Source organism: Rhamphochromis sp. 'chilingali', assembly GCF_963969265.1.
Source record: "Rhamphochromis sp. 'chilingali' genome assembly, chromosome: 6".
NCBI classification, from domain to species: Eukaryota; Metazoa; Chordata; class Actinopteri; order Cichliformes; family Cichlidae; genus Rhamphochromis; species Rhamphochromis sp. 'chilingali'.
In genome coordinates this window covers 30,218,867-30,240,914 of record NC_137933.1, presented here as the reverse complement: position 1 = coordinate 30,240,914, position 22,048 = coordinate 30,218,867, and the positions used below count along the sequence as shown (strand labels likewise).

General features: G+C 39.8%; 2 protein-coding genes across 2 annotated transcripts in view; both read right to left on the bottom strand.

The window, feature by feature from the left end:
- The window catches only part of LOC308399025 (transmembrane protein 266-like), a 51,062-nt gene extending 37,694 nt beyond the window's left edge, over positions 1–13,368 (bottom strand). The window contains exons 1-3 of the mRNA XM_080885960.1: positions 12,620–13,368; positions 11,724–11,861; positions 824–1,015 (exon numbers count right to left, since the gene is read on the bottom strand). Coding sequence (XP_080742086.1) covers positions 824–1,015; positions 11,724–11,737 — 206 coding nt within the window. The 5' untranslated portion in view covers positions 11,738–11,861; positions 12,620–13,368. The remainder of the gene's footprint in view (positions 1–823; positions 1,016–11,723; positions 11,862–12,619) is intronic.
- A 448-nt stretch (positions 13,369–13,816) lies between these two features.
- On the bottom strand, positions 13,817–21,689 carry fbxo22 (F-box protein 22). The gene is made up of 7 exons (XM_080885335.1): positions 21,499–21,689; positions 21,102–21,234; positions 20,017–20,104; positions 18,009–18,101; positions 16,793–16,945; positions 16,540–16,705; positions 13,817–16,161 (listed from the first exon to the last, which is right to left on the bottom strand). The coding sequence occupies exons 1-7, from the start codon at positions 21,627–21,629 to the stop codon at positions 15,768–15,770; spliced, it is 1,158 nt and encodes a 385-aa protein (XP_080741461.1). The 5' UTR covers positions 21,630–21,689; the 3' UTR covers positions 13,817–15,767.
- Between the last annotated feature and the right edge of the window lie 359 nt (positions 21,690–22,048).

Below are 22,048 nucleotides of genomic sequence, written 5' to 3'. Positions count from 1 at the left end.
CTTAAGGTCCCACCACAGCAGGACCACAGCAGTCTAGACCTCAAATAAGTGGAGGTCTGGACTTTCAGTGGGCCATTGCAATGCCTTGATTTTGTTCTGTTTCAGCCATTATCATTGCATGACCCAATTTAGGCCAGGCTTTAGCTGTCAGACAGATGGCCTCACATTTGACTCAAGAATACTTTGGTAAACAGAGGAGTTCGTGGCTCACTCAGTGACTGCAAGGTGCCCAGGTCCTGCAGCTGCAAAGAAAACCCAAATCATCTCCCCAGTACCTCTGTGCTTGAGGTATGACGTATTTGTGTTGATATGCTGTGTTTGATTTTCACCACAACTGATTCACGTTTATGCATTATGGCCAAATATTTTCACTTTGGTCATGTCTGTCCAAAGGACGTTGTTCCAGAAGTCTTGTGATTTGTTCAGATGCATCTTTACAGACCCGAGATGTGGTGCCATGTTCTTTTTAGAGAGAAGAGGCTTCCTCCTGGGAACCCATCCAAACAAGCTACACTTGTTCAGTCTTTTTTCTTAATTTACTATCATGCTTCTTAAATTTTACTGGCGATTTTTTTTTTCCATTGTATTAACACACACCTGCTGCTCTCAACTAGCAAACTGCCCAAACATCTGCTTTCACAGAGGTGGACACAATTGCTGATAATCAGTTAATCAAGCACATTTGATTAGCAGTACCTCGGTGAATCTTACCCTGTTAATTCCAATACAAGTAATAATGTTTCATGCAGTTTTTTATAGGACAGCACAGAGTTTAGAGAAACAAATTTTACATATATACATATAAAACACAAGTTTCACTCACCCTTCCCTGTTTTCATCTTCATCTGCATTGGAGAGCAGCTGTGAGCCAGCCAGGGAGAGGTCCAGAGCTGCAAGGGGCAGATCTCTGTAGCCAAAACTCACCAGCTGGACTGGAGGAGCCAAGCACTGGTTCTCATCCTCCACCGGCTGGGAGATGATCTCCAAATCTGACAGACCTGCCTGCTCCACTTCGCTAGTTACATGCCAGCAACAACAAACAGACAAATGACATGCACACAGACAAGCACGCAGTGGAGAAAAACAGAAAAAGACAAGCATTATTTGAGAAATGATCACATTTTTCAGATACCTTTATCAAACTCATAATTTTATCATTGATGGCAAAGAAAAATTTACAGAGAAAATAGGCAAGGTTTGTTGAAGACCTATATGTATGTATCAAAAAAGTGGTGCAATTAAAATAATAATAATTATTATTATTATTATTATTATTATTATGCTGCCCAGCAGCTTCACAAGGAAAACATTCTTATTTACTGTAATGGCATTAGGGAATAAGCATAGGGTTGGGGAGGTTTAACACCCACGCAGCACCAAAGAACGACTACAGTATGTACTCCACTGTTAAGGAGCAGCAGAGATACAGGTGCCCCTTCCTCCAAAAGATCACTGAAAGTTTGAGTGGCTGTCCTCAAACTGGCTTACTATATAATCTAAACAGCTGAACAGCATTTAAGTAATGAGCAGCTGGGCACTAAGAGGTGAATACTGACTTTTTACTTGTATTTTCTTTGTTTGTTTTTTTATAGTGGTACATGACTGAAACCATACAAATGCAAATGCTTGTCCCAGTTGAACTTTCAATTGCTCCCAGATTTACTTTGCACTTTAGTTTATTTTTAAATTTCAATAAGCACAACTGTTTTGAACATAGGCTACAGTTCTCCTTCTATCAGTAAAACTGCATTACCCGGATTACAGACATGTATAAATATTTTTATCACAAAATTGCTGAACAGACAACAATAACAGACAATTGGTGTGACAACTGAATAAACAATTACTATAAATGAAACTCCCCCCAAAAAAAATCTTGAACACTTTCTAAGATATCTAAGTGCCACAGATTTTATCAGTCAGCAGTAAGGGCTTTGAACAATTTGACATTCCTTGCAGCCTCCACGGGGTTCATTTCAGCACCCGCATCAACCCGGAGTCTTAATATCTGAACACATCTTGGGTGTTCGGTTTAAGGCCAGCAGCATGTAGCCCAGCGTGCCCACAAGCCCCAGTTGTGTAAAAGCTGGGCCATCTCAGCAGAGCGTGTAGGTGAAAACAAACGCTGAGTGCAGCTGCAGACTGACTGTGTGTGCCCTGTGGTGTGTATTTTTAGACCAGAGCAGATGCTGGTGTATCATGTCTGCTGTGACGTCACTGCCTCTCTCTTTGTCAGCTGAGTGGATCCCCACTCTCCTTCAAACGTCAAAGGAAGTCAGAAAAAAAGGTGAAAGGCAAGGGGGAAATAGAGGAGTGGTGTGAGTGTAAAGAAACCAGGGGTTATTAAAAAAAAAAAAACCTCAATTACGGCTGGAACCAGACAGGCACAAGAAAAAGTGACAAATGAGGATGGAAGACTAAAAAGGCTCAGGAGGAGAACTAGAAGTGTCGAAGCAGATGCAACACAAAAGTAAAAGCGATAAAAAGGAAGCGAGGTAGAGAGAAAGGGGTCAGGATGGAGACGCGGGGAAGGAAGCCTGACAACAGAAAGGGCAAAGTGAAAAAGGAAATGGTAATGTAGAGCTGATAAGTTGATGAGGAAAAGAAACAATGTGGTAAAAGTAAAGGCCCCTGTGCTCTATTTCACCAAGGAAGAGAAATGAGGACAGAGCAGGAACAAACTGAGGGAAAATGACATCCATCTTTTTAGGCTCTCAAGCTGGTAGCGACGTGAGAAATTTGGCCACTAAGCACAGGACCGACACTGAATTCTCAAAATTTTGCTGCAGAAGCATGTGATACTAACAAACATAAACCATCGTATGTCATGGTCACGCAATATTTCCGCCTACTCTCTATTTACATCATGGCTGAGGCACTCAAAAAAAATTAATTGTTGATAATGGTTGTGTGGCCTGGACTCGGATTTCATACTGTAGAGACTCACAGTTCCTTTTTAAACACTTTACAAAGTAGTACAAGAGACTTAAAAAGTCCACAAAGTAGATAATAAGTGGTGTTGTAGAGTGGTTAAGCAGAGAACAGTGCATGAACACAAATCCTTATTTTATTCTTTTATTTATTGGTGGGAGGGGTGTAAAACAGAGAGGGGAGAGCTGCAGGAGGATGGTTTTATATTTTTTAATTGTCTGTTTTTTTCTACCTAGATTTTTTTACTACTGAATCATACTGGCAGCACTGCTTGGGGCGATCGTGGCTCAAGAGTTGGGAGTTCGCCTTGTAATCGGAAGGTTGCCGGTTCGAGCCCCGGCTTGGACAGTCTCGGTCGTTGTGTCCTTGGGCAAGACACTTCACCCGTTGCCTACTGGTGGTGGTCAGAGGGCCTGGTGGCGCCAGTGTCCGGCAGCCTCGCCTCTGTCAGTGCGCCCAGGGTGGCTGTGGCTACAACGTAGCTTGCCATCACCAGTGTGTGAATGTGTGTGTGAATGGGTGGATGACAGGATATGTAAAGCGCTTTGGGGTCCTTAGGGACTAGTAAAGCGCTATATAAATACAGGCCATTTACCACTGTTAATAGTGGCAAGCTAGGATATCATTGACCTCTGTTTTTGTCAGTTGCAAATTTCAAAATAAGAAGTTCAAGATTTGCGGTGTGAACTGGGTCAATTTAGTTAACAACTTAAATCAAATGTCCTGCTCCTTTTTTTAACATAAGCCGTGGCTTTTGTTAAGTGTATTTTTAGTCAGATAATACATGAAAGTTTTTCAGAAGAAAACTTGAAACTTTCTTGCATCTTTCTAAGCCTGGGTTCTCAGTGGCAGTCTCTGGTAACATGTTGTGTGGCCTGCAAGCACGACAAGGAAAGACTCCACCACTGTGTATTTAATTCATTCAACAGTCATGTCATATTATAACAGCACAGAATGAAGCCAACGGATCATGTCTCTTCAGTATTAACACTTCTGTTCACGCCATCATTGCAGACTCAACAGTGCCAACATACACAAATACAGCTGGAGTCAGAAAAAAAACAGCCACTCAACTAAAGGCTGAAAAACCACAATGTAGCACAACAATTACACCTGCCAACATAAACCACCATTGTATAAACAGGAACATTACAAACACTAACTAAAAGTGACTGATGCATTTTTTTTCTGCCTCTCTGTGTTATGTGACTCAGTGGCTCCGTAGTGTAGTGGTTTACATATTTGACAAACAAGTGAAAGGTCTTTGGTTTGATTCCAGGAGGATCCACAAATCACTTTAGGGTTCGATCAGAGAAAGAAATCTGGCATAAAACATTTGCCAAATCTAACATGAGGCTGTGGCTGCTGTGGCGAACCCTTGTGAGAGGGCAGCAGGCCAAAATAGCTCTCTCTAAACTGCCATTCAGCACCCAGAACTTAGAAAACCATGCTCTAAATCAACTTTTCAATCAGTTTCCTGTATTTGAAGTTCTATTTCATGTGTAGGGGGAAAGAAGGAACTGCAAGAAATGAACTTGATAAGTCTGCAAAAGAACAAATCTGTCCACTTGTTTCCCCGTGGATAAGCATACATGGGTAGTTGGTAATAAATCTCTGGCTGTCGAGTTAGTAGCTTATCAGCATTCTTTAGGGCCTTCCGCATATCTGCATAAGACCAACACCATCATTAATCAATGCTAGCATAATACACCAAAGCTAATTATTAGAGAACTACTTTAATGTAGTTTTAAACAATAGCTCTTTGCTATAAGGTTTGGTGAAGACATATACATTTCCTACATACTGAAAGGTATGCAGATGTAATGCCCAAACCCACTTTCTGATTTATAAAAAATAATATTAAATAGGGTTATATTTGTATCGCCAGTACAAATCCAACTGGATTACAGTGCTACACCAAGCTGTTATCAGTTTGTTGCTTCTTAAATTATGTAACTGTAACATTAAAAAAGCACCAAACTGGAGTGTTTTTTGACACATAAACGTAACAAGAGAGTAACGAGAACGTTTGGAAACTCAACCACTCACACAGAAGTTGAATGAGTTACATTTCTCGTCAGGAGGTGTATTCTACAAGGATTATTTATGGGGGATGTGATCAGTGACCCCAAAACGCTTTGTCTGTGTAAACTGAGGTTCTGGGAAAGACAGAAATAGACACCAGTCACTCGGAATAGATCATGATGTGTTTTTTCCACAAGGCCTGAATATAAATTACTTAAGGAATAAGTGAATCTTTGAATCTCCTTTTTTTTCATTTAATCAAACCAAATTAGAGGAGAGAAGAAAGAACAAAAACTTTTGCCAAATTCTTTTGATGTAGGCAGGAAGTCAGTAAACCACAACCAGATGAATTTTCCAAGCAGCTGTTCAAGCAGAAGTAGTTTGTTTGACTGATGAGAAGTTACAACCAGGAGCTAATAGATACCAGAATAATGCACAGACAAGTTTTTATGTTGATACTGATATAAATAATGGTGAAGCCTTCTTTAATAAAAAATAAATAAATAAATAAATAAATAAATAAATAAATAAAGACCAGAGTTTCTGGGAGTTTCTGAGAACAGTGTCTTTGGTTTTTCATTATTAAAAGGCTTCACTTTCTAGAAGTGTTATTGCCGTCTAGTCTCAAAGCAGCTGTCCTCATCCCAATTTGAAGGGATGATTTCCCTTGGCAAGAGGGCCTTGCATTACTTTGACGATATTTATTCTTTATAGTTATGAATATATGGACTAGAGGTTATTCTGTTATTTTGTTGACTCGTGTTCAATAATGCAATATGTTTTATATGAGTGAAATATATGGATATTACATCATTAAAAATGAATAACAGACAATAGCTCTTTCTGCCCTGTTCATAACATGGCATGACTTTGCTAAAGACAAGGTACAGTACACGTGTAGGGACATAAAATAATGAACAACTTAAAGGAATAACTGTGAAGCAGCAGATGCGTTAAAATCTGAACATTCATTAAGTTTCAAAAATGGAGAGTAGTTTTTTATGTAAACAAAGTTTTCCAAAAGTTGGAAAAAAAGCACAAATATCTATAATCATCCATAATCCATATCCATAATTGTAAACCTGGGAGAAGTTAGCAGATGTTTGCCTGAAGACCAGAGATTACACGTTGGGTTTTGGGTGTTTTCTTTTTTTTAAAGGAGAACATTTGTAATGCAACATCATCGTTACTGCTCTGTGACCAGTGTTGCACTAAACCCCAATGAGATGCATTGTGGGGGGGGTTTATCTTCCATTATAGCACATGAGATGGAGTATACTGTTGTACTGTAAAAATGTATCTATATGCCTCAGTGACAAAATCCTGCAGGCATATTTTACTTTGAGGCTGGATATGTTCAATATGATACCGTAGTGTGTAGGTCTGATAGTTGTTTTCTCCACTCTTTTCCTGCAAACAACATCTCATCCATACCACCTCTCATCCACAGTACAGCAGCAGGTTTGGCTGTTTTCCCAAACAATCAGGACCATACACATAACTACTCATGACAGACACAAGCTGTCCAGAGCCTAGCAGCCCATGTGTCTGGTGCTCTGCCTGGCTGGCAGTCAAGATATCAGGAAAAGGTGCTGACCCAGGCTATGGATTTCCACAATGTTCAGCAATTTTCCTATCTAAGGGAAAGGGCTTTATCGTGAATTTTAAGATTTTTTTTGAGAAATCTTTTCATCTTAGTTTTTCCTGCTTCACTTTGTGAAACTTAAAACCTTCCTGTGCATGTCATCTATTATAGTGTATGCCCATTTTATTATATTTATCTGGACTGGAAGAGTGAAAAAGTGGACCAATTAAGTTTACATCATAGACTTTAACAGCTTTAATAATTACACATATTACATAAAGAATTTATTTATCTCCTTGCGTAAAATGTCGCTTTGCTGCAGCTTTATTATAATTGTTTAATATTAAAGATGGTAATGTCTTCAGTGTATTAACATGAAATCCAATGAACCCGAAAACCTAAAAGGCAAATATACCTCTGTTTCTATCCAAGTGCAAAAAATAAAAAAAATTCTGCTGTCTTTAATACAAATACTGACCTTTCCAGATAACCATGACGCTCTTATCTAACAGAAAGGGGCAAATGCAAAATTCTGAAATTATTTCATGGAAAGACTAACACGACTGCAAACTGCAGAAGAGTACCCACAGGAAAGGAGTGATATTCAGGGGAGCAGGTCTCCCTGAGGGTGGCAGATAAAATTAAATAGTGGATTGTGGTGTTGTGGGCCAGGTATGAAAGGTCGTTGTGTGACAAAAGCTGCTCAAGGGATTTCACTGAGCAAAACATAAGGTCATGTTAAGTAACTGTGGGCCGGCGGCACCGAAGAGTGTTGTTCCTCAAACATGTGAAAGCGTCTCACTCATGAGCCTCAGTTTGCTCATTAGCAAATGTTAGCATTTTATTACACCAAACTAAGATGCCATGTTAGCATTGTGAGCATATAATAACATACAGAAGTCAGCATTTAGCTCAAAGCATAAACTGAAGCGCTAATGCAGCTGTAGATAAATTGCTCTTGTTGAAATATCTTTGTCCCGTTCCTCAAGAGCTTCCCTTCCATAAAAGTTTTGAAAAATAAACAGATAAATAGACTCAATTCGATTTATAGAAGATGGGACACCTCTGGGCTTGAGGGACTTTGGGGTTTCTCTGCAAAAAAAAAAAAGCTTTAAAATGTATGGAAGCCTACACTTAGAATCAATTTGACTTTAAACTCGCTTCATAATTGCATTTACTTTTTTGCAACTTCAATAAATCATAAAGTCCAACTACAAACTCTGAATTATAAGAAATACAATCTACTCTGTTCTGAAAAACCACCACTACATTAGCAGTGATAAAGTGTTGTGGTGTTATTGGATTCGACATGTGCACAGGTAGTATGTAGTACGGAGAAAAATGTTGCCATAAAAATGGGAATTTGTGAAATATATGTCCAACATTGCTGTGCTTTACTGTGTTGATATACAGTGTAAACATACGCATCTATCAGTAAAATGAAACATAAAAACTGTAAGCCATCATTTCAGCGCAAACATTACATCAAGCACAGGTGCTACGCTGCCTATCACCTCCCCTCCAAAGGCCCAGTGGCAGCTTTGCAAATACACAGTCTGGGGGTGTAGAGAAAATATATAAACATCCAGGTGCATTTTATACAGAACCACACTCCACTCAGTTTATGGCCTCGGTGGACTACAAGATCAACACACACATGTTAGACTGGGTTGTTTGAGGCCAACGCCTGAGGATCTAAAATACTCCCAAACTTGGCCAGAACACTGAAGAAAAAGCAGATGTTCACTGCTCTCACCAGCTGCTGTGGAGAACTTTGGAGAAGCTGGGCATCATTGTGTATTAGTGTTACAGACTCATCATCTCACATGAGTCTGGAACAGCCAGCTGTAGAGTATTTCACAAGTTATATCCTGTAGTAAGACACAATACTTGAACCATATATATGTCTACATAAAATATATTCCATACTAAATACAACACAATATAGTCTTTTGCTTCCAAGACAGCAAAAGTCTAATGATGATTTTTAATGTTGACCCACAGACAAAGTAATATGCATAAGGAAAAAGAAAGACAGAATTTATGATTCTGGCATCATTCAAGCCTTTCCAAAACAACAATGCCAACAGCCACCAGTCATTTCAAAGCAGCAACTTTGCTAACAAATCTTGGTGTTTAACAAAACGTCGAGCTTGTAGTACCTGTCACTTCTGCAGAATTTACAAACTGCCTTGGGTAATTTCCTAGAAAACCCAATTCAACTTCCAGAAAAACTTGCATAATTTCATGCCAGTGGATATTAATGAAGTCTGCCAGGCACATTAGCTCATTAATAATATTGCAGATTAACCTATGATGAATTGGAAGACTGCACAATGGACTGTTCTGGCCCTGCTGTGACCAGTCTCTTATCTGACCTTTACAGATACAAGCAGCAGAAGACACGGGAGACACAGAGACCCTTGTGGGGCAGGACTAAGACAGCAGATGTCTCCCTCATAATGGAGAGGTCCATGGACCTTTTTACACTGTGTCAGTATCCAATAATAGATTATTTTAATTTCTACAGACACTTGAAGGAAAATTGGTCTTGAAAGCTTTAAAGGCTGGAAACACGGAGTTCTGTAGACTCGTAAAGCTGATTTTAACAGTGGTTTCTTCTCCACTGCCAAACGTAAGAGAAATCATAGGAGTGCATTTGAGGTGTCGCCTGTACATGAAGTATAGCTAAAACAGAAGAAACACTTGTGTCTTTTTATTGTGTTGTATTTAAATTGCAAGGGGTGAACTATATTTACAGGAACAATTAATGCACCATGTGAATGGAGATTCCATGACCCAGATTTGTTATTGTGCATAGGTGCATATAACATCAGTATAGTAGAATGAAGGGATTATAAGGTCAAAGGCAGTGTTTCTTCCAATAGCCCAGAAAGATATGATGAGCATATAAACTCCCACCCTCCAAACTAAAAAAGAAAAACTGTACAGCCTCTCCAACCTCCCACTAGCACTGCATTAACATCAGTGTAAACAGCAATGGGGTGAGAAAGATGAATGGTCCCGTCGAGCTTCAAGGAACCCTCAAAGTTCCAAAAGGGAAAATCTAAACTAAAATGTAGTTTACTGTATAAATTATTTCCACAAAGTGAGACTCTGTGAACATGAGCACATCTTTCTCTAAAGCTTCAGTCAAGCTACAAACCTCGAGCATTGTTAGGTGAGAAAATATGGAACTGCAGCAAAAATAAAGCTGTGGTGGAAAGTAAGTAACTAGATTACACTTTTAGCTTCAATTCAAGGGGCGTAAGAACGAAATACAGCAAGTCTTTAGAAATTATGGAACTTTTAGTACATTTATGTACATATTTGTTAGACAAACTAACATAATTTTAATATTTAGGATTGTTTCTACACTCGGATTAAGAGAGAGTTAATGACCGCCTGAGGAAAGAACACATGGACACCACCAGATCTCCTCCATTAGGATGACGCAGCCACCTTCAGTTGCTGCTTGTTTGTGGGTCTTTCTGCTCTCTGCTTTGTATTTAATAACGAAAAAGCTACTTTCTTGGGTTGAGATCAGGTGACTGACTTTGCCATTAAAGAATAGCCAATTTCTTTGCCTTAAGAAACCCTTGAGTTGCTTTTGCAGTATCCTTTGGGTCATTATATAGCTGCACTGCAAAGTGGCATCCCATCAGTCCAATCAAGCCTAATTTGTCTGAATCTGAGCAGAGAGTATAGCCTATACACTTCAGAATTCATCCTGTTCCTTCTATCCTAAGTCATAACATCAGTAAACAATAGTGACCCTGATCCACTGGCAGCCATACAAGCCTATGCTATAACATTGCCTCCACCATATGTGACAGATGATGTGGTATGCTGTGGATCATGAGCTGTCTCTCTCCTTCTCCGTGCTTTTCTCGGTGTAAGTTTTTGGTTTTTATCGGGTTTACTTTTTTATATATGAATTTGTGTATTTTATAATTATTGCTTGCTTTAAATTTCGCTTTAACTTAAACCAAATTGTTATGAAGCTGAAAAGATGTGCTAATGTAGAATCAGCCTTGCAAATTTGCCTGAAACATAAATGTAAATAAATCCGGTGACATCTCATCCTTAAAAACCAAGATGAGGTGGTGAATAGTGCACAAGTGGCTGGATGTTAAGAGCAATAAAAATATTAAATTTTTTTCGTTCTGCCTATAACATACTGCGTAATCATTAGTTTCGAGTGCAAATGTGGGCCACAGTCATCTGTTTTAGGATGCGTTTCACCTTAAACACAACATGAGACAGCACTGCTACTGAGAGCTGCTGAGCTGTGCTTCATATGGGACCATCAGCAGAACCGGTTCTCTCAAAAAAGCGCAAATGTAGCAAAGCTTTAGAGCTATTCATCTAGGTCAAGAGAATAAATGCAGTTGGTTACAATGAAACGAATTACAGAGTCATACTACCAGCAGAATCATGAAGTGACACAGAATAATGATTTTCAGCATTCTCCCATATCTCTTACTTTGCCTTCACACATTCAAAACATACACACAGGCTACAGCATGTTCCCTCAGTAATGCATCAGCTGTTCTTAGTACACAGGTTGAAGAGGGAAGATTAAAAAGGGAAAGCTTGGAGAAAACTGGGGGTGGAGATGTATGCTGAAAGAATTGTGGTCATTTGTAATGGTCACGGGGCACAATAAAGAATATAGCGGATGTTGCTCCACAGAAGATATTAACATAGTGACCTGCGTTTAAGGTTGTAGAACAGACGCTCTACAGTCAGCATTGTGCAGGTGTGTTTGCATGAATCTGCATTTCAGCATGTGCCTGTGCATTCAGAGTGAGGAGGGTCAGAGATACCTCAACGGGCGCAGTGTCTGAGTGAATAAAGATCATTATTGTAGAAATGGAGATGGAAAACCGGGAAATGGCAAAAGAGGAAATCTAAAATAAAATAAAAATGGGCACACTGGGAAAATAAGAAGAAAAAGGAAGAGTGATTAAAAAAAAGTCTTATGTCCAGCTGACACAGTGTAGCGTTTATGTGATTATTTTTCTGTCATTTAATGACACTTTGATTGGGGGTTTTTCTAAGACAGGAAATGTGTAGGAGTTCAGTTTTTTGGTATACCAGTTTGCAAATTTAACAGATAATGAGGAAAAAATTTTAAAAAATCAATCAGTGGTCAAAATTGTGTGTACGCTGTACTTACTCAGAATTAGCCATGATCCTGGGTGATGGAGGAGATAGAGATGTGGTGGAGGTTGTCAAAAGGTTTCCACTCACTTCTGTCTGTTTTAGTGCTGCAGGTCAACTTCCCACCTGAGAGATGCTGCTTTCATGCTGAACCCTGAGAAGAATACATTCATTACAGTACAGTACATAAAGTATACAAGTATCCTTTTTAACAACTTATGGATATAAGTGTAAATGTAGGTAAAATCAGCCACACCTCAAATTTCGAAATTGTGCACGCACACTGTTAAACACTCTAATAATGCCAGTTTTAACACTGTCACAATTTTAGTGCACTAATTTATTTACCGTTTACTTACTCTAAATTGTCGTCTTTCTTTAATGCCTTGGAAAAATTTGAAATTTGGCAGCTTGCTTCCAACACATAACTCGTGGCCAACACATTTTATTATAGTGATCTGACATTTGATAGTGTATCAAACTGGCTTTCCAAATTAAGCTTCTTCACAACATAGTGATAAATATCTGTTGTGCAAGCCCTGCAAGTTTTCAAAAGTGGCAATCAGATTATAATATTTACAAATATTAATAATCTGAAGTCTACATTTTGTGCGGTTATTTAAACAAAAAGACTAGCAGAATCTCAAAAGAATACACAGTAAAACTTGTGCAAAAGTAAACTTTTGCTCAGTCATAAAGCTTTTATCTTCTCTTCTCTCTCAAATATTTAGCACTCCAACAGAGTTGGAAGCATGTCAGGCTTCCCACGCTCCATCAGAGTAATAATAGCACTTGATATAAACCTGCACTGATTCACTTGCTGTCATGAGAGAAACTAAATGACAGTTGTGTGTGCAACTACTAACAGATCCACTCTGCACTTACATGAATTATGTGGCACAAAGGACCTACCTGTGTGAGATTTACATTGTTGACGGGTAATTGTGCCTCCCGCTGCCCCCTTGCTGATAGAAATGTCTCTCTCGGCGGTGATCAATGTAAGTGAAGCAGCAGCAGGCTCGCACGGTGTGTAGGCTGCAGCTATCCTTAGCACTTTTGCATTGGACGAGCACCACCACCGCCGCCGTTGCTGCTGCTGCTGCTTCCGCTGCTCGGATTTCAGTGCAAAACCAAAGAGGGGCTGAAGCTCAAATGCAAGAAGCATCGTCACTCGGCAAGATCATATTAGCTGTAATTGTTATCAGAGCGGTGAAATAACGGCCCTTTAAGTGCAGCCTCCTCCTCGCTGAGATTGATGAGGCTTGATCCAGATCCAGATCCAGGTTCCGCTCCCCAGCCGAGGGTTTCCCCGGCGAGCGCAGCGGGGAACCCTGCGAGGGGAGCTGTCCAGGTGCTGAAGCGAGCCCCGATGAAGCCTCGGGTCTCTAACGACCCCCTTCCACAGCTGCAGCCGGGCAACGCGAAGCGAATTTCATCCAAAGGCCACCAAAACATTGACGTTTTTGTTCCGTAGACTGACAGTAGCCAGCGAATCGTGTGACATTTGCATCGCTCCGGTCACGACATAGCAGTCTAAAAATGTTGGCCGTGGGGTGGATGTGTGTGTGCGCGCGCGTGCGTGTGTATGTATGTATGTGTGAGAGAAAAAGAAAGCCTGAGAGTAATTTTTCTCAATTCCCGAATGAGGCCAATTTAAGAGCGGATTATCGCCACAGATGATTTTATTAGCTTTACGCCTGGTTGGTCGTCCCTCTCCGTGTCATGAGCGTTTTTTATGGTTTCCCAAAATAAAGATACTATGGGAATATAAATTGCCTTTACAGCAATTGGCTTAACCGTTTGTCATTCATCGGGATTAGCCAGTCGATGGTTAAAGCGCACATCAATCAGACTGAAGCGTCTCTTCCTTTATTTAAACACGCCTGGACGTGGGCTGCTGGAGATGTTATAGGCTGAGGTGCAATTTCAGGGTGTGCGCAAAAAACGAAAACCGGTGATCTAAATTAACTGTAGTTATCCTGTAGTTACAACCGAAGACGGATGCTTAGCACCCAGTGGGCTCAAAGGCTGTCTTTCAAAGATTCACAGTGCGTTCAAAAATAGTGGGTTTAAGAAAACAAGATAACAGATATTTATATTGTTTTTGGGTGTAATTTATTGAGATGAGCAAAAGAGATATGATTTGGCACATTTAGAAAAGAACTTCAACACCAAAACAAGTTTGTTCATTAAGCCATTTAGATTCAGTTTAATTTCTTCTCCAAAAACGATTAAAGATGGGGAAAAATGAACAAAAAGAGAAACACATCAACTAAGCTGCAAATAGTCTTTCAAAAAGTAAAAAATAATGTACATTTCTTGAAAACATCCACTTTTTGCTACAATCATTGCAGTTTTTACAGAAAACGTAAGCCATTTTTCAACATACAACTACCTGACAAACACAGTATAACTTGGAAATTGCACCTTTATCTCAGTTTTTTTTTTTTTTTTCAAAGCAACCAGAGAATGTATTAAAAGACAGGGCCATCTGAGGAAAAAGCCAAGATGTGTATAACATTACAGCGTCCTAAAGTATTGTACAATTCTGACAGCTTTTCACATTTCTTCAATTATTTCCAACCATCAACACCTGCTTTATAAAGTCAGAAAGTGCAGGAGAGCCAATACTAAAAGTAAGTAGGTGTCACTTGCACACCCAACAGGGCAGCTATTTGGTCCCATTCTCTAGGAGCTTAGTTAGCTGATGTGACTTTAAGCCCAACAGTTGGGAGCAGGTAGTGGCAGATGTAACTTAGCGTGGGTGGGTGGGGGGGAGACAAACTGTATTTTCTGGACCCAATTCAATAATTGTGAATCCTATCAGTATGAACTTGTAGGCTACAGTGGCGTGTACATTATCCATTGGTAAGACAGATGTGTAAAACCTTGGCTGGATGTTTTGAGGAAGGCCCAGAGTCATCACATGAATTAAAAGTGCATTTGCAGAATCATGAATATTAAAGTGCCCCAATTATACCCCAAGTTTTTTTGTTTGTTTGTCTTTTTATGTATATAATGGTTTTCAAAGTTACCGGGAGTTACACGTTCCCATAGAAAACACTCCTACTGAACTTCCTGAAACTTCTCCTTTGCAGGCCAGGCTTTCTTCAGTGACTTATCTATCACTATGGAGCACAGTGACACAGTACCAGCCTGGCTGTCTGACCCAGCTAAGCTAACCATGAGCAAAGTGCACCAAATGATCCAATGATGGCTACAAATCCCAATAAGATTAAATCCTTTCCATATTTTTTCTGGTTGTGCTGCCATATAACAAAAGTGAATATGAAAGTGTGATGCAAACAGAGCCCATCAAGTAAAGTAGGAATTCTCAAAGTAATTTTCAGCTAGTCGTACTGCACTGCTAAAATACTGATGCTATAGCAGCAATTTAAAAAAAAAAAAGAAAAAGAAAAAAAAAAAAGCATTTACATAAGCAAGTTACAGAAAACAGATGTGTTGTGATTTCAGTTATTTACATATAAAATGATCATTCACAAAGAATGTCAGAACCTCTTCATAATGTGGCTAATACTTTATGTTGCTCTGTGTGTACTAAGCACGCCCTCACGTTCATAGTGCCATCTGACCAATCAGGACCATCTGGGATTTTCCTAACAAACTATTAAAGATATGAGGTAAGAAACAGTTCTGCAGCACTTCATAGTGCATGTGAGCTAATTCTTTCAGATACAAAGTAAACATTGCAGTTCCTAAGTGAGCATAATAGGGGCCCTTTTTCTTGCATTTTATTATATGTGCTATATCACATTCTTCCGAGTTTGTATTGTTATGTCTGAACTGTATGAATGCACTGGTTTTAATATAAAGCCTGGGTTTCCACACAGTCTCCAAGGGATACTATGCCACATGCTGCCATTACACTGAGGGTTAAAAAGATTACTGTTCGTCTTTATGAGTAGAAATAGTGACAGCGATATTCTTCTATGCTGTACCGTTACTCTGTACACAATGTTTGTTGCTCTCGACTGCTGTTACAAACAAAAGCATGACGTGTCATCTTTCATCCTGTGTGTTGACTGCTGCTGCGGGACATTCAGCCTAGATGGACCAGGGTCATGACAGTAGTGTACTCGTGCTGCAGGTTGTCCGTGTCAGTGTCACACAGTGTGTAGTCATCTTTTATGATTCGGTCGCAGCCAATCTCGCCGTTTCCAAACAGCCCAAAGAGCGGGGTGTTGGGGAACACCTTGCGGAAAGCATCTGCCTCGACATTGCTCTGGTTGTTGTAGTAGTTCTGCCCTCTCCCCACGCAGGCAAACATAAATCCCAGGGTGTTTTTCTCTGGAATTTTGGCTGCCTTTAGTCGTCGGATTGTGGCTTCAGCCGCTTTTGCGCTGATGACGTCTTCCTCCAACAGCACAGACGCCCCCTGAACTTTAGGCCCACTCAGGGCCAGGCCTATCACACCATATGAACCCTGGCTACAGCTACAGAGTGAGAGATCATGGAATGTGTGAGTATTGTAGAGTGCATACTGAAAAGGCTATTCATAATTTACCTCAGACACTACCAGTTAATTATCAAAATCAATTACATCCTATTGGTAGTGAGATAAAGGAGATACCCAATGGAGAAATATAGATGTCAAACTTCTGTTTTGAACAGCTAATATTTACCCTGTAGCAGTAGATCGTGATTGTTGTCTCTGAGTGGGGGCAGTCAATTATACTCTTGTATTTTTCCATATACAGACTGAAATACCATTTGATAAACTACCACAGGATCAGACCAAAAATATTTGCAGGAAATCCACTACTACATTTACCCCATAAAATATCTAGTTTACACTCGGGAAATTAACTCACCAGTATCTGGAAGGAGCGAAGGCATTCTCTACCAGGCCTCCAGCAATCAGAGCTTTGGTCTTCGAAAGCGGCTCTAGTATCTGGTTAAGGAAGCGTGCGCCTCCTGGTTTATATGCCTCATAGAAGAAAATCAGTATCACACGTAGCTCTGGGTTGTCAACTAGTCCTGGAAAGAAATAACAAAACAAAACATTAAAGATTTTATTGAAGTTTATATTATTGAATAACTAACAAGCAGGTAGTCGATGCTTACCTGCTTCTTTAAGGGCTGTCGGGGAGATGGTTCTCTTACAAAAGTGAAAAGGCTGGATCTGGACACCCTCAATAGCTGGAAGCATGATTGCAAAGCCAGCTCCCCCATCTTGGTACTCCTGGGGAGGGTTGCTGCAAGAGCCGCTGGGTGTCACTGTACAGAGAGCCAATCATGAAGCACCATAAAAGTATACGTTTTTATGCATGTTTTAATGGATTATTTGTTAACCAGCATCAGCAGCATTGTTTATCCTTATACTTAGTTATAGATGTACTGAAAACTCAAATGTTTAAAAAAGAAAAAAAATATTGAGCAGAGGTATGATACAAGAGGAAACCAGTGGTGACCTACTAATGAAGGAAACAACCCTTAAAGCTTTACAGTTTTTGACAATTGATATTACCATCAATAGAACCAAAGAAGAAATTAACTAAAGCCACCTCAAGGAAATTCTCTTTCATTTTTCATTTGAAGTGAGAAGTTCACCAAATGTATCTAAAGTTTCAAAGAGTCACCATCTAGTGGCTATGAGAGGAACTGCAGCTGGTAGTGGATTCAGCACTGAACTGGGTGTGTGCTACAGGGGTGAGAACAGTTTTAAACATAGAACCAATGTTTAAGTGTTACTACACAAACTCTCAGCCTTATCTGATTAAAGATCTAATTTAGTTGAATTAGCTGGGCGTGTTGACCCTGTGGTGACCTTAGGCTACTATATCACAAAATGCGAGTGTTATCACAAACGGCTGAGGCTTCCATTAAACCTGATAGACGATGGGAGCCTGATAAGCCATCATCTTGAGGAAAGAGAACATGGCTGATGGAGTGTCATTTCTGCAGAGGGTTGTGATTATATAGAGAAATGGGGAGCACAGCATCAGGCAGACTAGGCAATCTATCAGCGAGAGAGGCACAGAGATGCAAGCCACCAGTGGTACTTTCTAACTAGGCAGCAGTGGTGGGGATTAATGCGAGTCCTCCCTGCTGATATATGAAGTATTCTCCTTGAATATGCTTGAAAAGTGGTTAGCTTTCATATTTAGAGCATGGTAGTATATTAACCAAAAGCCACATTTGTATCATGATAGCTTTGAAACTCATTAAAAATAATAGTGTTTTATATCAAATCACATGATTTATTTTGGTTTGAGGGGGAAATTTTATTTTCTTCCTCATAAATGAAGAAATATGAGAGACAGAAATAAGGAACACTTACAGACTATTCCTGGTGTAGCAACGCCCATGACATCACAGCCTCTGGGGAAGAGCTCGTTCAGTTCTGCGTCAAGACTGTTGCGACTCTTTTTTGCTTCAGTGGGGAAAAAAACATGTTAATGAGAAGAAAGGCCACACAAGTGTACTACTGTGGAAACACTTTACGTTGTGATTAATACCATTAGGGCAGCATGTGATATATGTCCATTTTGTTTTATAGCATGACGATTCCAAACATACAGTCTGAATGACAAAGCATTAGCCATAGCAACAAAGTGGACTAAGAGTCTCCATGTCCCCAACTGCTCTGCTGCAGGGCTCTTTGCCCACCTTGTTGTTCAAAACTTTTGGGGATCTGGGTTTTGGTTTTGGAATTTTCTTTCACTATATTTACACTGTACAGACTTTACTTATTCTTTTAAAAGCAACTGAAGACATTTTTTATTTATACAGATAAGATTTTGACTCGCTGGTTTATGTTTTATTCTATTATGCTTTATATTGTTTTTGATATGGCTTTTTATTTTTTGTACTTCATCGTAAACAAGTCCTGACTTGTGTCCAGTTTGTTTGACACCGCTGAAATTGCTCCTTAATAGTACACAGATTATAAACTGACTAGTCTATTAATATTATTTAGAATATCCCATCATAAAATGAATTTTTGATTTGACTAAATAATAAACAATACGAAAACACTACGGATGCCATATAAGTGACACATCATATACTATCATTTACAGGAGTGTGCACGGAGCCTGAGGAAAAAAGCCTTGGTTAACAAAGATAAGTAAGCATCAAAATAGTTTTTTCTAAGATCCAGTCACACAGCACACATTTTTCCCCTAGTGACCACCACCTGCTAATGAAAAATGTGTATTCCCCAACCAGTTGCAAGTAGTTATGGGAGACTGCTAGCAGTCGCTAAAAAAACAAAAAAAACAAATCAAGTCTTTAAAGCCTTGTTCATGGCGGCCCAGAGACCAGTCAGTCAGTGACCCCCTCCTGATAACCAGCAGTCACCAGTGAAATAATGTATTCCACAACTAGTTGGTGAATGGTTGCTGAAAGTTCTTGACACTCGCTATCATAAAATTGGCCACAAAGAAGTTAACAGCTCTGCTCCAAAAACCTTGTTGTAATTGTTCTGGTGACTAGCAGGTTACTGTAGTCGCAGTAGTAGTAGTTTGCATAGAAGACGAAGACTTGTCTGTCAGAATTTCCAAAATACTTACCAGGCAGTAGTGAAACTGTAACACAAACCATAAAAAGAAATGCTTTTCTCTGTTAAAGTCACCATTTTCATTGGTTTCAGGGGTAATGCACAACTTCCATGCAAACTAGGGCAATCACAACAAGGTTTGTGGTGCAATTTCACCCAGTGAGTGCAAGCAATCACACGCCAACCTGTTGTGGAATACACAGTTTTTCCCTATGGACGGGAAAGGTTGCCATTGGCATCAAGCGATCTCTAGGCCTGTGTGACTAATGGGAGAGGAGACAGAAGATAGTGGACCTAAATCCATAAAAGAACTGTAATTAAGTTATCTAAGATGCTTTGAACAGCTTCATTTGAGAAACTGGGCAGGTTTTTCACCTTTCAAAAACTGTTCAGGGTGCAACAGTTTTAAAGTTTTCTAGAATTCAAATAACAATGTTCTCTGTATGCTCTCTTCAAACAAACGCTTCTAAAAAACATGTGCAACGTTGTCTATATGGATAGAATAGGTGCACCTCAAATATCATTTCAAGGAAGTATGGCAGGTAATTAAAGATACCAAACAAACACTAGCCTGCAAATGTTTATACAAACAGACTTACTGTTACAAAATGACACTAAAATAAGCTCTTATTAGAAGTACTTATTTATAGAATATGTTGTAAAGACACTTCTGCTTTCCTAGAGGATTATGCATTTGCACCTTGCAGTTAAGTCAATAATAATGTATGAGAGAGTTGTGCCTTAAGGGAAGTATACAGTTTACAAAAGAAATATATTTTGTACCAACCTTTGTTCTGTTTGTAGCAAAAGGCTCCTCCATTGAGGATCTCAGAGTCTGCCATTACCAGAACTGTTTTAGGCAGCAGGTATACTTTCTGTAAAATTATTTGAATTAGAGTTTTTAGAAAAAAAAACAGTTCCTGATCATACCCTCCTGAGAACCAAACAATAAAGTCTCTTTTAGCTTAACTTTTTTTTGTGTGATATCCTGCCTCTTTGGAGCTAAAAGAGGTTACACAAGCACATGAGATATCATTGGAAAGGCCACGATGTCCTCTATTCAGTACATCAGGACATAGTAGGGTAGTTCAAATAAGTCAAAAGATATAGACCAAAAACAACCCTCCATTACAGAGAACATAAGTGAATAGGCTGGGTCTCAGGAGGATATGTATAACACAAAGTTCATATCATAGCAATCTTAGTAGCATAAAGGCTACATATCTTTTGAGATTCTCCACTTCAACTTGAAATCTTTAATACTGCTTGCACGTGCGCATTTGTGATGCTCTTTGGATTTTCTCCATTGTGTCAAAAATGCAACCCTATAACTTAAATTCTATGTTGGGGTTGAGGATGAAGTTGTAAGTAGCCAAATCTATCAGGTAAGGTGACCACAGTTCAGATTGTTTGGAGCAAATGTTCTCCCTGAGACACCTCTGGACGTTACAGAGAAATTCTCTGAGGTATGCATAATAAGGAAGGTTCCTGGCTTGATGCAACACCTTTTTGCTTGAAGACAGCAGGGTGTTCCAGGGAGGACAGCAGGTTGGTGCCTGCTTATAGCAGGAGATCTAGCTCGCACCAATGTGACAAGAAAGGAGGGGGTGGGGTCAGTTTGATACAGATGTTAATGTACGGCCTTTATACAAGTGTGAGGCCCATGGTGAACTCTCGGGAAGTGTTTGAAATAAAGCTGAACAAATTTTTTGCGCGATGGATAGCTTACTCAAGGAGTGGGTAGCATATAGGGTACTGGTATGCTGTTTTAAAACTATTAACCAAGAGCTGTCTACTCACATTTATCTTTAACGTTTTCATTTAGTGTCACTAATTATTTAAATACCATTCTATGAGAGTTTTAAAGTTTACCTCCACTTCTTCGGCTAAGATGCTATTGAGGGCATGGGACTCCGTGCTGGGATGTCCAGAGGCCGACACCCAGGTCAGCTGTTGCTGAGTCCTAAGCACTCTGCGAGCACAGTTTCTCCAGAGTCTGCACACACTGAAACGGTAAAAGATAAACTCTGTCTCACTTGCTGACCAGGTACAATCGCTTAGTTAAAAAAAAGAAAGAAAGACTCAGCTCGTCTTTATATCCAGGCAGAGTAGCTGAAAGCAAGCCCTTGATTAGAGTCCAACAGACAATAACAACCGCTAGGCTAGCTGCTGCTTTAGCTCTTCCGTAAGTTTTTGCGTCGGAGTTTCACTTCTATCGGCGGCCATTAGCGTTAGCTCACAGTGATGCGTACAAAGATCAACCACCTACCTCGCGAGCTGGAGAAGCGATTTGGTTGGTATGAACGTAAGAATCCTCTCAACCACTTCCGCAACATTGCTGAGTACGTACTCTGCCTTAGAATCCGGAAAAAAATCAACAAAATCTGAGTTCTCGCTCATGTTTCGCTCTGTAGTAGTCGTGAGACTCACGACACAGACTCCAACTACGAACTTCGACCCCTGCACTCCCACCGCTGTAGAGGGATAGCCTGTTTATTGGCGCCTCCCTGCGGCGAGGAGGAACTATAGCAGTTAAGGCACCCCTACAGGCATGTGAAAATCTTTCACTTTGATCCAACACATAATCAAACCTTAAATAATTGGATGATAAAGATGATTTAATTTATTTTTATTAAAGGTACAATTCGGGCATTTTCATCTCTAGACCCATATGCCTTTGGATGAGAGCTGTAACAACAAGTTTAGGGAGGTCCAGTTGCCTTTTTCCCCCCCAAGCTAGAAAAGTTTAATCTTGTGTTTGCCTTTGCATGTTGAGATGGCATCAAGAAAACTTTTTTTTTTTTTTTTTTAAACACTAC

Bases quoted from the DNA above. Each gene is read 5' to 3' on its own strand.
- fbxo22 (XM_080885335.1), bottom strand. From the start codon at position 21,629: ATGAGCGAGAACTCAGATTTTGTTGATTTTTTTCCGGATTCTAAGGCA. The intron at 18,102-20,016 runs GTTGGTACAAAA...TCCCCACTGAAG, and splicing joins TTGCTACAAACAGAACAAAG to CAAAAAAGAGTCGCAACAGT. The intron at 16,162-16,539 runs GTGAGTTAATTT...CTCACTCTGTAG, and splicing joins TTCGCTCCTTCCAGATACTG to CTGTAGCCAGGGTTCATATG.